Here is a 17,418-nt window from a genome sequence, read left to right as displayed (position 1 = left end):
CGACTCAGACACTCAAAAACAAAATATGAAGACTTGTTTCTGGGACCAGTAGGCCATTTGTCCATTTATCCCAGCAGACTCAAGACATCTAAGTATTTTAGTTCTACACTGCTGATATTATTTGGTACCTACACTTTTTGAACTCTGGTCAACCAGATGTACTCCCTGCAGGTTTCCATTATCTTCACTTGTCTGGGATCATTTAAATTAGTTTCTTTTAAAAATAAACCCTTCTATGAAAGTTCTGTAGTTAGTAAAAGATGACTTTATAAAGGAAAAATTTCAAAGAACTCATATGGGTCAAGAGGTTTCTTCTATAACATCCCCGACAAAAAGCTTTTCAGTTTCTGTTTGATGGGATGGCTCGTCTCAGGAATTGGCTCATGCTAGGACTAGACAGCTCTGATTGTAGGAAAGCGCCTCCATGTATTAGGCCAAAGGTGTTTTCTTGCCCTTTCTACTCTTGCTTTGGAAAAAGTAAGAAGAGAAAATCTATATCTTCTTCTTTATCAATTTTTCTATATATCTACCCTAAAAGCTCTAGTCTCCAAGCTAAACACTCTCAGATCCTTCAACCATTCCTCAAATGACCTGGTGTTCATATTGCTCACCTTAGAATCCATTGAGTTTTAGAATTGTATCTCACAGGATTAACCTTTCAATTTTTTCTTTCTCTCTTTCTTTCTTTCTTTCTCTCTCTCTTTCTTTCTCTTTTTCTGCCTTCTTTTTTTTTTTTTTGAGACAGAGTCTCACTCTGTCACCCAGGCTGCAGCGCAGTGGTGCAATCTCGGCTCACTGCAACCTCCACCTCCCTGGTTCAAGGGATTCTCCTGCCTCAGCCTCCTGAGTAGCTGGGACTACAGGTGCGTGTCACCAAACCCGGCTAATTTTTGTATTTTTAGTAGAGACGGGGTTTCACCATGTTGGTCAGGCTGCTCTCAAACTCCTGACCTCAGGTGATCCGCCTGTCTCGGCCTCCCAGAGTGCTAGGACTATAGACATGAGCCACCGCGCCTGACCACCTTTCAATTTTCTTACCTCATCCAAACTTAGTTGAAGAGGTCTGAGATAGAGGAGGAAATATGAACATTTTGTTATTACAATTCACCTCACTAACACAATATAGTAACATTTTTTACGTCTTTGCCAACTCCATAATAAAAAAAGTATTCTTATGTTAATTTCTATTCTTTGAGCATTAATGAGCCTGAAGATTTTTCATATGTTAGTATTGTATTGCTTTTATGAATTTTCTATGTCCTTTGCTATTTTTCTGTTGGGGTATTAGTCTGTTTTATTAAGTTTGCTCTAATACAGGTATAAGGCAATTTCCCCCATTGCTATCTATGTATTGAAGTATTTTCTCTAGTATTTTATTTGCTATTTTTCTAACTATTAGAAAGAGTATTATCTTGACATACAGAAATATTCCCTTTTATATAGTTAAATATGTTTACCTTTCTTCCATTCTACTTATATGTGTATGAATTTACATTCTTGAAATCAGATCAATATGCATCTTTATTTTCTTCCAGATTCTTTTTTATTTCACTTGTATTCATTTCTGTGATTCACTCGGAATCTGTTTTGATGCATGGTGAAAGGTAAGGAGCCTCAGTGCCTATAACATTCAGGCTGAGAGCATGTGAGGAAAGCTGTTAACCCCTGCAGGGCTTCAGATGTTAAAATATCAGGAAAAAATAGGATAATTTTTTACAAAGCAAGACTTAGAATGAGACATCTTTGACCTGGAGCAAAAGGCCCCCCTGGTGCAGATCAACCACATCAGCTGCAGCCCTTTTGAAAGGCCATTCAGAGCCCCTCAGCAGGAAAGACAAGCTGCAGAGGCTGAGAGCACCGAATGGCAAGAAAGTGCCTGGGATCAGGGAGATTTACGAGCTGGCTGTGAGTTAACAGGAAAGTGGTACTTACTCTAAACACTAGCATTCAGGTTAGTGCCCCAGTTCAGAAAGGCTGAAATAGACACTGTAAAAAGTGGAAATATAAATATATATGTATGAGTATATATATATATATTTATAAAAATACTTATACTTAAGGTTCTGAGGCAGTATATAGAAAAGAAGAAAGAGAAGTAAATATGTAGAGAAATGAGCCTCACAAATCTTGTTAATGCAAGCTTACTCATTGAAACCCAGAGGAGTTTGGATTCTTTTAGCCCTTCTGCTAATTTAAGAGATAGTAGCTATAACCAATGTTAGCTACATAAATAAGTATATACATATCTGAAAACAACAGTGAGGATACTGAATGACACATTCTTCATTCCCTTAGTTCCTCTTGCCTGAAGAGAATTTGAACCACTCTTTGTCTATAAGGAGCTCTCTACAACACAGTCTAGAACTTGAGAGAAATCTAAATGATTTTATAGAAACTGACTTTCAAGAAAAGAAAAAAGTTGTTCTTTTCAGTGTTCAAGAAACACAGAGTTGGCTATCAGTGCTGATGCTTCATCTGATTTGTTTCCTAAGTCATCCTGTAAAGTGCTACACATGAACATCCCTGGTACACACCGAGGAGCATAATCATCCCACCAAGGTACAAGCGGGAGGGGGCAAGACATTCAGCGAAGCAGTTCCAATGAAATAGCAAAAATGCTCCCTTCAGTCTATGGGGCAAAAAACTTGTCTTTGGAAAGTTCACATCTTCCTTTTAGGTTAAAAAAAAATGTAGCCTCCTGACATGGCACTCAAAAAGTAAGAAGATCTCTTTTTATTCGAAATAAATTCAGAATGTAATGGTTAGAAAGATATCTGAGTCCCCTCCACCCCCAGCTACAAACATATCCCCGCCCCTTCTTCTACCCGTGGTGTTCAACCTTGGCTGCACTTCCAACTACCTGGGAAGCTTTAAAAACCCCAATACCCAAGCCACACCCCAGCCAATTAAACCAAAATCTTTGGGTTGGGACCAAGGCACCAGTGTTTGTTAAAGCTCCCCAGGTGATTCAAATATGTGGTCAAGGTTGAGAACCACTGTCCCTCTATAAACTGCTAGAACAAGATCCCAGATGATTTGTGTCTTTGATTTTTCCCAGATTATATTCTTCATTCAGGCGCTATGCCATTTTGCCAAAGGTGTGAACATGCCATGAGCCCCTGGGAGTTCTCTGTGACTGAGTGGAACGATGAGTGCTGGCTTCTCAAAGGTTTTATTGTTTGTTTTGTTTTAACTCCCAGATTACTAATGTGGAGATCACTGTGCCGATTAGAGGATTATGAAATGCTTTTATGTTTTACAGCGACTTGACATCTTAAACCAAGATGTTTAGGAATCTAGGCTTTTCACTGTTATTTTCCGAGAGTTTTTTGTTTGTTCTCAGATCCAGAATATATTTTCCTCCAGTTCACTCCCAGCAGCTGGAAACTCTCTGCGTAGCTGTCCATTGAGGCTGTGGTCTCCCCACTTCACCTCCACTCACTTAGGGACCCTTGTTGTAGGCAGGGATTTCCATTCTGTCCCAGATGACCTAGACGAAACACCTGTAAATGGGCAAGTTAGGGTAGAGCTAACATATTTCTAAACAGTTGATTCTAAAGTGAGAGAGCAGCAGAATATGTGGGCAGTTCTGGCTGACTGAGAAGAAATGGCCCTTGTCTTCTTCTTCCCCTGCACCTTCCAGAGGCTGTGATGAAGAAATGTAAGCCTTAAGGAACTGAAAGTTCTAATCCAGCTTATCCCTATAGTGGGGCCTGGGCCCTGAATTGGTGTTTCTTTGGCTGCTAAGCATCAGGAAGCCCAGGGCAGGATGTGGCTCATTCCAGACAAGGGGCCTGGACCATTAAACTGTGGACCCACTGCCAAACACCAGCAATACCCGTGCAGACTAGCCTTCCCTGCTTACCCTTGCAACAATGATTCAGAGTCACCCCACACTTTGCACTTGGTATCTGTGGGATCTGGAACAGAGCCTGTACCACCTGAGATATCTTTTTTCCCTTTTTAGATTATACTAGTACACCTGATGTCATGGGGAATACTTTGTCAAAAGTTAACAAAACAGGTATTTATCACCTTAACATGTGTGTTAAACATAACTAAACATGTTATGTTTAAAACATGTGTTAACATGTGTGCATACACACACACACACACACACACACACACCTGCCTTCCTACCTGTCTTCACTCCACCTGTAGACTGCTGTAAAGGGGATGCTTTGTACCCCCACATTGTCTCCTCCAGCTCCACACAATTAGGGCTGGGGAAACCTGGTCCCTCTCCACAGAGGATACCTTAACTCAGAGACAAAACAGACCACCTAAGGGTAAATATAGGAGATGGGATTATGAGAAAGAGAGAGATGAATTCTGACTTGGGAATCTGAAAAGTCTCAGGGCTGAAGGCCGTGGAGCTGGAGCTGGAAGGATGTGCCATACTTCTAGGAAAGGCTGTAGGAAAGGCAACTTCCAGCAACAGGATGAGCTCACTAAAAGTTTGGAAATACAGAAGTTCAAGGCTCATTTTGTTTGGGAGGTGGCAAATCATCTCATGTGACTGGAATACAGGATGCTTTGTGGGGCAAAGGGAAAGGCCACAAACACATAATAAGCCCAGACTGCAGAAGGCCTTGAAATCCAGGCTAAGTCTGATTTTCCTCCCTTCCTGCTCTTTGTGTAATATGTTTATTATGGTGTGTCTGCTCAGACATTTGCATATTTCAGTGTTTTTTTTAGAAGACAAGGAGTAAGTCTATTGTAATTTAATTGTTACAATGAAAAGAACGATGGAACTATGAATAATGCCCCTTAAACACTACTTGTAAATGTTGATGATGATGGCACCAATTCTTTACAGTGGTAGGGGGACATAGTTAACCACATGCTGAAGTCTCCATGGTTTTTATAGCTGGTTCCTATTGTGTCCTGTGGTTTGAGTGTGATATGCCTATGACATGGAGCTTTGAGATGGCTGCAGGATCAGATTTTCTTTCCAAACTTCCCCCAGAGATTCCCTCATCTGCTGGGAGTTAACAATATCAGTATAAATCCAGGTTCCTTAGTCAGGCTCTCATCTTGTCTGCCAAGTGTGCTAAGTTATTTTAAGCCATTAGAAGCACATGGTAGAGTCCATTATGGATTGGATCACTATTACACAGACTTGGATAGAATACAGATCAAATCCTGACCCCCAAACCACACTACATCCAGGAAAAGCCTATATCCCTAACAACTTGACTATGAAACCCCCAGCTCTGCTTGTATAAAGGGTCCTGGTATTTTCTCTGGTCAGTGATACAGAAGCTAGATCAAAACTGCTCACCATTTCAGCGTGTCCCTCAGAGGGTAGGATGGAGGGCAAATAATCTTCTCAGCCTCAAAATGTCTTAGGGACAAGGAACTCCAAATAGGGTATGGGCTGTTAGAAGGGCAAGGGAACAGGACACTATTTTCCCCATTTTCTCTCTCTATCCCTTACAGTCCTCTCTGTTAACAACAGTAGAGGAAGAGATTGGAACATACAGCCAGGCATGACTCCTAGAGCGGTTGATTGAGCAGAACTCAACAAGTATTAACTAAACAGCTATCATGGACAAGAAGGCACTGAGCCGCATACTATTGAAAACTGAGAAATGAAAAGTCAGTAGCAGACAAAATGACCCAAGCACACAGATAAAATAAGCCTGAGAGGGACACTAAAAGGGAGATGCAGATAATGTGCCGCTCTCCCAGCTTGTTATCAGGTAAGGTCCCAAGCAGGAGGCTACCTCTGACAGGGCCTGGAAGGAAGAACAGGCTTTTGAGAGATTCCACCGGATTCCAGGTAGAGCAAAAAGCACATAGAAGAAAAGTTCAGGACACACTTGAAGTAATTGCCCCCGTGACTCCTGAGGAGTGGGAGCACCCCAGAGAGGGTCATGACGGTCTTAGAGCCTTTCCTCCAGCCGGACATGGGGGACCAGGCGACACCACCTGCAGGGGCCACTTCTGAGCAGCCTTCCTCAGCGTGGTAGCCATCACTCAAGGCAATTTCAGACGAACTTCCTGTTCAAGCTGCCCCAGATGCACCGTCTCCCCACCGAGCAGGAAAGGGAAGCAAAGCCCCTCTGTCCTCAAACCTGACTGGGCCTCCTCGGGACTCTAACCTGCCCCTGACCTGGAGAAGGGCACGGCAGCTGCACATACCAGCTTCCTCGCTCAGCGAGGGGGCCGGGAGCCTGCAAAGCACAAACAGGTGCGGGGCCGACCCGACTGGCGGCTGGGGGCAGCCGGGGACCCGGAGCCCGGGAGAGCCCAGCGCCGAGTCGTGGCGGGCGCCGCAGACCCCGCACCTGCCCTGGGACCCCCCCTTCTCTGCACGCTGGCCGGGAAGCCGGCACCCCTGCAGGAATTGCAGTCCGGTTTCGCACGTTTCCTTAATATTAGGCCACATTCCAGGTGGGACCCTTGCCAACGGGACCGCAACGAAGTTCTGGTTGGGATTTGATTGATTCTGTGATTTGTTCCTCCGGGAGGCCAAGCGCAGGGCACATCTCCCGGCCTTCCTGAGACTGGAGTGCGGGATTTGGAGGCAGGCGGACGCATTCCGGCTTCCTGGGTGCCACCGCGAAGTCAGACTGTCCTGGCACCATTGTGTGGGACAAGAGTGACCTCTAGTGGCCCCTAGGAAAGCACACTGGAGGAAAGGGAGCTGATAACTCAGGCGCAGGCCCATACAAACACACAGTCAGACTTATTCTCTCCCCTGCCCCTCCTCCTTTCTCTCCCCCTTCCCTCTCTCCCTCTCTCTCATCATTTAACAATCCAGAAACTGAGACCAGAAGCGGCTGGTCACATACCTAGACCTGCACATTTCATGTCCCAAGCCTGGACTAAAACGGGTTTCTGGCCTTCCTGTCCAGTGTCTTTCCTTCTAGGTAGTAGTTCTTTTGCCCACGTGTTTATATCCAATGTGTCTTTTATTGACGCCTCCTGTGTGAGTGGGCGGACAGAAGAGTGACGGATGAGTAAGACACATGGGCTTCCAATCTAGTGGAGAGACTGACAAGCAGTCAGCTCAGCGGTCACAATACTGTGTGACAGGAGCTGAGATCCAAGAAGTACTGGGTCCTGTGGGAGCACCCCTGACTTGAAGGACAAGTAAGAGTTAGCCAGGAGAAGGAAGCTGGAAGGGAGGAGGAGGGCATATGGAGAAAGGTCCGGGTAGAAGGAAACCGTGTGCAAAACCCCTGTGCTTAGGCCGCGATTAGAGAAATGGCCGTAAAGAATGAAAGGAGGTGGGGGTGGAAGGGAGCTGGAAGGGGCGGGAGCTAGAGTGAGCCTCTTGGCGGTTGGAGAAGTAGATAATAGGGCCTGTGCATGGGGGCTTCAGACAATGTTCTAAGATCAGCGGGAAGCCACTGAATATTTAGACAGGTGAATATCATGGTCAGATTTCTGTTTATGCAGGATCACTCTGGGCTTGGCATAAAACTTTGCCTTAGGCTAGCTGTTAGTCATAGGCAACCCAACTGAAAAACGGTTAAGCCAGAAGGGATCTTAGGGTTCATCTGATCTATCACCCCTCACCTTACAGATGGAGAAACTAGTCTCAGAGAAGGCAAATGTTCTGAAGGTGGGTGAGGCAGAACTGATTTTCTTTTCTTTTTTCTTTTTTTTTTTTTTTTTGAGATGGAGTCTCACTCTGTCGCCTATGCTGGAGTGCAGTGGTGCAATCTCGGCTCACTGCAACCTCCACCTCCCGAGTTCAAGCGATTCTCCTGCCTCAGCCTCCTGAGTAGCTGGGATTACAGGCACCTACCACCACGCCCGGTTAATTTTTGTATTTTTAGTAGAGCCAGGGTTTCACCATGTTGGCCAGGCTGGTCTCGAACTCCTGACTTTGTGATCCGCCTGCCTTGGCCTCCCAAAGTGCTGGGATTACAGGCGTGAGCCACCGCACCTGGCCAGAACCAATTTTCTTTAAGTCCCTTCACCTCCCACTCAAGGCCCCAAAATATGCTATGCCAGCCTGAACTACACACCAGCTCCCAAGGCTGCTCCTGATAAAACACATAATTCCCCACTAAAGATCCCCTCTCGCCAGACTGTAGCCCAGAAAATTATCTTCAAGCTTTAAAAAGGACATGCTCATTAGACTTACTTCCCTGACACCTCAGAACAGTTGAAACCTTGCTTAAATATCCATGGCTATCGAGAACAATGATAAGACATGAAGACCAGAGACTGTAGACAGGTGGGCGGAGGGTAGCGGGGGAGTGACCGGGCCAAGGGGCTCCCATGGAGACCTGGGGAGCAGAGGGCTTGACTCCAAACTGACACTTTGAATCCCATTTTAAATAACATTCAAAATTAATAAAACAAGTTTAGGGATTGGAAAGTAACTCAGACTTTGTAAAAATAGATGGTGATAAAATGCAGTTGTCCTAATATTTGGATAATTTAAATGCCCTCAGCAGTTCAGGCAAGCTAGGGAATTAAGAGAAATAGTTCAACATAGGCTGGATCATTCAGCATTTGATTTAAAAAGTCACGGGCCATTTAGGAGGTCTCAGAATATGGTGAAAATATGATAAGGACGGTTTTCAAAGAAAGAAACATAATCCTGGTGAACACCAACTGGAATTGGAGAAACAACATGAAATAGTAGAAAGAGGTGATCAGGAAGCCAGAATTTGAGACCTAGCTTAGCCTCTTATTAGCCACATGACCTTGCCCAGGCCACTTAACCTCTCTAACCTTGTCCCCATAGTAAAGTTACAATAATAGTAATACTGACCTATGTATCTCCTGGGGCTCTTTAGCAATCACATGTGACAAGGGAGGCCAGATAGGGCTATGGTTAAGGGCGTCAGTGCAAATCTCAGCTCTACCACTCATTGGCTGTATGGCTTAGGTGAGTTTTAGACCCCTCTAAACTTTGATTTGCTCATCTGTAATACAGGAATGCTAACACCTGCCTCAATTGTTGTAAGGACTAAATGAGATAGTCAAAATAAATCATAGCATAGTGCCTTTTGCATAAATAGTGCTGCATAATTGGTGAATTTTATCATTAATGTGATTATGTTTACAAGCTTACAAGCTGTTCAATGTATCTAAATGAAAGATTATTGTTATATTTAGCATGATATGACTGCTGGGTAACAAGATAAATATTAAAAGAAAAATATAGGCAGGAAGAATAGAATGGAAGTGATAAAGTACATGGCCCATCTTTATAATGTAGGGACTTTGTGGATAAGGATGTATGAGGACTCAAGGTCTCACAAAACCTTATTCACAAAATTAACTTATGCTCACTTGGCTAAGAGATGGTCGCATAGATCTTTTTTAAGGATGGAAAACACTAGCAATGATCAATGGTCTTATGTCAGGTTGGGATGAGGTATCTAGTGAGTGGCTGAGAGAATCAGTGATAATTCAGATCTTATCTAACATCTCCACAAGCCAACAAGAGCAATAGTAATTGGCGCATTAATGAAATCTGTAAACACACTCAGCAAACCTCCAGGGAGCCTCTTTAGAGCTGGAGAAACTCAATCCAGGAAGATCAGAAATAATGCAAAAGAGCCTCAAAAGCCCATTCACTTGCTCAGAAAATATTTAGCCCCTACTCTGTGCCAAGCACCTCTTTAGGCACTGAGGATTCATAGCCCAGTGAGGGATCAAACAAGTAACTCACTACAATAAGGGCCACAGTTAGAAATAACTTTGGGTGCTAAGAGAGTCCAGAAGTGGGGCTCCAAACCCAACCTAGGGGTCAGAGAAGGTTCTCCAGAGGAGGCAACACCTACACAGACTCTGCAAGGATCCATTGTAGTTAGTCTGGCAGAGGAAGACAGCTGGAGGGAGCACCGCACAGAATGATATGACTCGGAAGCAAAACTGCAAGTCATTTTATTTGGTCATGCTAGGGCATGGGGGCTTGGCCTCTTCAAGCATGTGGGTTCCTTTTAAATGTCAACAAATGTCACGGTCTTCCACATTATAGTAATTGTCCTTTCAAAATCTATTTCTTAAAAAGTACATGATACCTCCCTCCCCCCAAAAAAATCTATTGGGAATTGAAGAACAGTTTTAAATGAACTTATGTTTTAATCCCAAAACTGCTGACTAGCATTTACTTTTGAAAAATATTTTTTTTCTTTTTTTGTGTTTTTTTGAGACAGAGTCTCGCACTGTTGCCCAGGCTGGAGTGCAGTGGTGCAATCTGGCTCACTGCAACCTCTGCATCCCGGATTCAAGCAATTCTTCTGCATCAGCCTCCTGAGTAGCTGGGATTACAGGTGTGCGCCACCACACCCGGCTAATTTTTGTATTTTTAGTAGAGACAGCGTTTCACCATGTTGGTCTGGCTGGTCTCAAACTCCTGACCTCGTGATCCACCCACCTCGGCCTCCCAAAGTGCTGGGATTACAGGCGTGAACCACCGCACTCGGCCTGAAAAATGTTTTCTACCTTTTTGTTATTTTGGAGACACGGTCTCACTGTGTCACCCAGACTGGTGTGTAGTGGCACAGTCTCAGCTTACTGCAGTCTCAATGTCCTGGGCTCAAGCAATCCTCCCACCTCAGCCTCCCAAGTAGTTGGGACTACAGGCATGTGCCACCACACCCATCTAATTTTGTTTATTTTTTTGTAGAGATGGGGGTCTCACTATGTTACCCAGGCTGGTCTCAAATTCCTGGACTCAAGTGATCCTCCTGCCTCAGCCTCCCAAAGTGCTGGGATTACAGGCATGAGCCACCACACCCAGCCTACTATACTTTTGAATTAACTTGTGTATTTCAATCCCAACAATATCTACTTACATTTTCATTGAGAAATATTTACCTCATCTCTGTGAAAGACATTATTTTTTCATTCATCATCTTTGTGTATGCATATATTAATGAAATTCTTACAATAACTGGCAACCCCCTACCAATGCCCACTCCCAGAGGTCTGCGATCCACAGTGAGCGTTGGAGGGGGGACTGGCGGGATCTGAGACTGGAGAGGTAGCTGGAGCTGGATGTCATTGTTCACAATAAAGTGTAAGGGAAGGGGAGTGTTGGCAAGTTTGAAGCGGTGCAGTGACAACAGATAACTGTCAGCAATGTGGCACAGAGATAGGTTAGGAGGCAAGTTCTGAACTAAAAAGATAGCAGTGGATGGAGGAAAAGGAGCAGATTTGAAAAACACTATAAGGTCGAATTATTTTGACTTGGCTACCCTACACATGGAAATTGGGGGAGAAGTCTCAGAAGACTCCAAGCTTTCTGGCTATAGTAATTGGATAAATGGCGGTACCATCACAAAGATAAAAATAAATAAATAAAAGCAGAGTTAAGGACAGAGTTTGAGAAGAAGATTTTGAATTTGGACCTAATGACTTTGAAATTCCTGTGGACAGCCAAATGGAGATACAGAAGTTCATAGAAAGAATGTAGGTAGGGTAGAGATACAAGCTTAGGGAGCATCAGCATGTGGATAGTGACCGAAGTCAAGGGTGAGAGCAGCAGCAACCGGGGAGGAGTGCAGAGTGTGGGGACAGAAGAGTCCAGGGACAAAACACTAGGAACCCTAGCATCTGAGAAGCAGGCAGAGGGGAATGGCTCCCTCTCAAAAAAACAAAAACAAAAACAAAAATGAAACACCATCCAGAAATGGAGGAAAACAGAGAGAAATATCATGGGAGCCAAGGGGAGAGAGGGTTTTGAGAATGGAGACTTGAAAAATGTCAGTACCACAGAGCAGTCAGGTATGATAAGGACCAAAAAGTGCATCTGTCCACAGTGACATTAAAAAGAATAACAACAACAGGTCAGACACGGTGGCTCACGCCTGTAATACCAACATTTTGGGAGGCCAAGGCGGGTGGATCACTTGAGGTCAGGAGTTCGAGACCAGCCTGGCCAACATGGTGAAACCCCGTCTCTACTAAAAATACAAAAATTAGCCAGGTGTGGTGGCACATGCCTGTAGTCCCAGCTACTCGGGAGGATGAGGCAGGAGAATCATTTGAACCCAGGAGGCAGAGGTTGCAGTGAGCCAAGAATGCACCACTGCACTGCAGCCTGGGCAACAGATCGAGACTCCGTCTCAAAAAAATAAATAAATAAAAATAAGAAGAACAACAACAACAAAAACACCATATCTTAAGTATATTGTTCATTATGCTTTCAAAGCACTTTCATATTTCTTATTTCATTTCTTTGGTGCCTATATAACATTCCTACAGATGCAAAAGCTACAGGGCAGTGAGGTTAGGGGATTTGCCAAAGCCATCTAGCTAGTTAGCAACTTGGCTCCTGGAATTCGAGATTTCAGTAGAGAATCTTCACCATGCTTCCTGGTTCTACTCTTAGCTTTTTAACCAACCAATAAAGAAACCAGAATAGGGCCTGTTCTAGGACAACTACTCCTTATTAGTATAGATTTTTAAAGGTTTGCTAATCACACGTTGTTTTGCACTCCCCAGAACCCAAAGATGTCAATACTGTGGGATCATCTGAATCTAAAAGGGCATTACCTAATTCTTCAGAAGAAAGGTTTGCACCTAATTCTGTATATGGGAGAAACCATTGAAGGTTTTCTAGCAGAGACCTGATATAAATTTGAGTATGCCTTAGAAAGATTAATCGGTATTATTGAACTTGTGTTTGACTGTGCTTATGTCTGGGTGATAGATATTCATAGCACCTGAAACAAAATAATGAAAATACACTGTGAAGACCCCTCTGGGCTTCTTTTGTAACTGAACCACTCTCCTCACCCTGCCTTCCACTCCAATGAGTAGGCTGTCTTCACTAGAGAGGGTCACTTCTCATATTTGGAAGCAAAAGCTCCTTGCATATCTGATGCGGTCAACACTGACCTTCAGATCTCAATTCTCCCACCCCCATGCCTTCCAGAGGCAGGCCTCACTCTCCATATAGGAGCCTCCTACTCACGTATTCACTCAGTCATTCTAGCAAGGGGAGGGGGCCTGCTCCCTCTGGTCTATCAGATCTGGACCTAGCCCAAACTTACCCATGTGGGGCCAGGCCTGGATCTCTTCTCTGCCTAGCTCTCCATTGGGAGCAATTTACGACACACTTATCTCTGGGAATTCACTGCTCTATTGGGCATGGGTCTGATTATCTCTCTCTAAAGCAGTCTATCATTCATAGCACAGAAGGAACACTAAACAAAGACCTCTATATCAATTTATAACATTCTATTCTCTTTACAGCTCAGATGATGTCACGGCAATGTTATCACACTGGAGGTTGGGCAAGGCCCAGAAACAGTCATCACTATGCAATGTTGATTTTCTGAGGGTGACTCACAACCTTATTTCCAGCTGGTGGCCTGTTTCTGGCCTTTTCTACTGACCCATAAAACTAAGCTTCCACCTGGGTGCATGGCTGTCAGGAACAGCTGGAACATTATCTGGATTCTGGTACCATAGGTCAAGGATAGGTGGCATTTCCCTCTATCCAGCATAAGATGAGCTGTTTCTCTTTTCTAAGTTTGCTATGTATGTAGTCCCCCTTCTCAGGGTGAAAGTGGCTGGCTATACAGAAAGAATAAAAGCAAGATAGGTGAATTGTGATCACAAATGCCTACTTTATCACCTACTTTGCTGTTTTGCTAAATGGAAACATCTGTTAATATTAAATATGAAAACTCATTCTTTTTTTTTTTTTTTTTTTTTTTTTAGGGACAGAGTTTCTCTGTCACCCAGGATGGAGTATAGTGGTGTAATCTTGGCTCACTGCAGCCTCAGCCTCCCAGGCTCAAGTGATCCTCCCACTTCAAACTCCTGAGTAGCCACCATGCCAGGCTAATTTTGCTTTTATATTGTTTGTAGAAATGGGGTCTCGCTATGTTGCTCAGGCTAGTCTCAAACTCCTGGACTCAAGCGATCCTCCCTCTTCAGCCTCCCAAAGTGCTGAGATTACAGGCATGAGCCACTGCACCCAGCCAAAACTCATTCTTAAATTAGAAAAAGTAGAGGTGTTACTTATGTCTCTGTCTCCCTTCCATATAACCTTAGACAAGCAGGGTAATGTCAGTTATCTAATCTGTCAAGTAAATTAATGAGATATGACTTAAATAGATTTCTGAAGTCATCTTAAGCCCATGTATCATTCCACAGGTAAAAACTCTTTAGGTGGAAAAGTCAAACTGAGCTGATATTGTGATTTTTAAAAAATAGGAATGAAACATTCTAGCTTCTTCATCGCAGACTTTTCACTTGTCTAAATGTGTCTCTGGAGGTAGACTACCTGGGTTCAAACCCTGGACCTCCAAGCTGTGTGACTTGGGACAAGTCACCTAGCCACTCTAGATAAAATGGGGATAATGATATTAATAGTTACTTACCTCAGGGGAGTGGGGGGTTGTTGGGATGTTTGAATGAGTTATTAAAGTAAAGCACCTAGGTCAGAATCTAGGGCATAGCCAGTGCCAATAAGTGTCAGCTGTGTGTGTGTATCAGACACTGCCAGGCCATCTGGGGCTAGGCTTTGTTGCAGTGGCTCCCTTATAATGCAATAATGAGTCCCATACTGTTTTTCCTCACTGTAGGTCAGTGCAACTGAATGGCCAGCCCTTAGTGATGGTGGACGACGGGACCCTCCCAGAATTGAAGCCCCGCCCCCTTCGGGCCGGCAGGACATTGGTCATCCCTCCAGTTACCATGGGCTTTTATGTGGTCAAGAATGTCAATGCTTTGGCCTGCCGCTACCGATAAGCTATCCTCACACTCACGGCTACCAGTGGGCCCGCTGGGCTGCTTCCACTCCTCCACTCCAGTAGTATCCTCTGTTTTCAGACATCCTAGCAACCAGCCCCTGCTGCCCCATCCTGCTGGAATCAACACAGACTTGCTCTCCAAAGAGACTAAATGTCATAGCGTGATCTTAGCCTAGGTAGGCCACATCCATCCCAAAGGAAAATGTAGACATCACCTGTACCTATATAAGGATAAAGGCATGTGTATAGAGCAGAATGTTTCCCTTCATGTGCACTATGAAAACGAGCTGACAGCACACTCCCAGGAGAAATGTTTCCAGACAACTCCCCATGATCCTGTCACACAGCATTATAACCACAAATCCAAACCTTAGCCTGCTGCTGCTGCTGCCCTCAGAGGAAGATGAGGAAGGAAAAAAACTGGGTGGACCTACAAAAACCCATCCTCTCCCAACTCCTTCTTCTCTGCCTCTTTCTTGCTGCTGCCCTGAGTTTTTTGACACATCTCTTTCCATAGGGGAGTAATGGGTGCGTCAGCCCTGGCCTGCTGGGAGAGCTGTTTATGTGATTCCCGGCTGAGGTATGAGCGTGCGCATCTGGGTTCCTGACAGTGGCATCCATCACTGGCAGTTCCTCTGGGAAGCGGGTGCTTCAAAAGTAAAATTACAATCACACTCCAGATTTGGTAAGAAGGTTCTATTCCTCTGTGAATCCAGATTCCCCCAGAGTCGTAATGGGAGTCAAGTAACAATATTCATTGAGTGGAGAGCAGCTTATTAGGCACAACAAAAAGTAATCATCATTCTTCATGTTGCTATGAGGGAGAGTTTGAGTACAAAGAGAAAGCATACTGAAACATCAGGTACACACACACACCCCAACTGGACAAAGCAAATTAGACCTCTCCAAAATTAAGAGAATATTAGGGGCTCTATAGGGTAAGCCCTTAATTGTTTGGTTAACTCAAATCATTATTTTAAAAAAAGAAGAAAAAAGTGTGAATCAAGGTCATCACTGGAAGACGCAACTGAATCTAACCTTTTTGCCTCTTCCCAAGTAGCCTATTTGAGCTAGAACAAAACTTTGTTCGCCATTTTGGGAGAGAATAGGGAATCTAGAGAATGAAGATCTGGCCAAAACTATGGAATGGTAGGTAGGAAGCTTCTGAGTTGGGCAGGTGTGAAGTGGGGGATGAGGATGTTCTGTATGATTCAAGGGGCATGAGGGTCTTTGCCAATGAGCTACAGCTGAAATGACTTTCTTTTCTGTGGATGTGATTTTCTTTCTCAGGATAAATGACAGGAATGATGCTTTTGTTAGAAGGAGGACAGATTTGACACTGTTCCAAGTGAGATGGTGATACAATTTCTGCTGTTTGTGAAAGGACAGGAATGGGGCGGGGGCAAGGCAGGGTTGCCGAGGGCAGAGACTAGGGAGGCTGCCTAAGACGCACACGGAGTTAAGGATTTGGGCCAAGTCTGCAAAGTGAGAGATGGAAGGGAGATTAGACCAAAGAGGAGGGAGAGAATTCTGAGCTTGGAGAACGGTGGATTTGGGAGAGGGAAGCTGACTACCTAATTCCAGGAAGCGAGGCGACCGGGTTTTGACATGCTTATCATTAAGCATAGGAGGAATGGCATACAGCAGATGTACTACAGTGAGCAAGAAAGGGAGAGCCCGAGGACCAGGCTGCACCGTCAGTGGCTGTGCTCAGCATGGAAGCAACTGGAGAGAGAGGGGCAGACCCTGAGACTGCCCTGCAAGGCTGCCCAGAAGGGACCTGTTTCTCTGGGACCAGGCACCTCCCACTGAGGCTTCAGCTCTGAGAGGGCAGGAAAGTGAAGTACCAAGATGGGGGCGGGGCGGGGGGTAGGAAATAAGAGAAAGAAGAAACAGATTGACAGGCCAAAGTGAGGAAAAGAGAGGAAAAGAGAAATGAGACTAAAAGGTCGTTCCCCCAACTGTTAAAAATGTGTGCAGATATCAACGTCTCTTCTACATACTGGTACAGGTGCGACTGCAGGGCCCCCTGATATAACAAGAGTAACCAAAGGTCCCTAAGAGCCTGGCCCTGGGGACCTATGGTTTGCTTTGTGTCCTTAGTAACCCCATGATAAAGGGGCTACTACTGTTATCCCCATTTTTCCTACGAGGCATGGAGAGGATCCATGGCTTGCCCAGGGGCACCCGGGGAAATGGGTTGCTGAGCGCGAAATAATCCAGAGCCTGCCCACTCAGCCACAAGGCTCAGCGGCTCCACAGGTCCAGACACCTCCTTCACATCTTTGTAGGTTCTGCTCATTCAGAACAGCCAGAACTCCACTCAAACACACTTTCTGTAAATAAGTGTTGATTTTTTTTTTTACTAAACCTTGCAGAATATGGGTAATTCCTGCTTCTTTTATCTTTCTCTGTGTATTAAATGCTGCTCTCACGAGATTTAAGCTTTGTTTATTTTTTAGTTAATAAAAGGAAGAGGGAATTACTGAAATTTATCTCTGGAGTCCTGCAATTCTAACTTTGTAACTGTTTCACAGAAGAAATATGTGCATTGTTCAAAGGATACCAGAAAAACTCACTGTAATATCACATTCCATAGAAACACCTTGGCTTTTTCCCTTGGAGGGGTGGGGGTTGCTTGTCATAGGGATTCCCCTATCACACTCACCCGCAAAAGACAGCCTGTGGCAAAATGCAGCATCACAATGCACTTCAAGGGAGCAGGTTGCCA

At 44.5% G+C, this 17,418-nt stretch overlaps 1 protein-coding gene across 4 annotated transcripts in view; it reads left to right on the top strand.

The window, feature by feature from the left end:
* Window positions 1-17,182, top strand: part of HPSE2 (heparanase 2 (inactive)) — an 840,195-nt gene extending 823,013 nt beyond the window's left edge. For 3 of the 4 annotated variants that reach the window (XM_019034330.3, XM_004049925.4, XM_019034328.3), the window contains one exon: window positions 14,520-17,182. In XM_019034330.3, coding sequence (XP_018889875.1) covers window positions 14,520-14,685 — 166 coding nt within the window. In that variant the 3' untranslated portion in view covers window positions 14,686-17,182. The remainder of the gene's footprint in view (window positions 1-14,519) is intronic. The other variant, XM_055352722.2, reaches the window with a different exon arrangement.
* The last annotated feature ends 236 nt before the right edge of the window (window positions 17,183-17,418 follow it).

The sequence above is a fragment of the Gorilla gorilla genome, chromosome 8 (genome assembly GCF_029281585.2).
Source record: "Gorilla gorilla gorilla isolate KB3781 chromosome 8, NHGRI_mGorGor1-v2.1_pri, whole genome shotgun sequence".
NCBI classification, from domain to species: Eukaryota; Metazoa; Chordata; class Mammalia; order Primates; family Hominidae; genus Gorilla; species Gorilla gorilla.
This window is presented reverse-complemented; position numbering and strand designations above follow the sequence as displayed.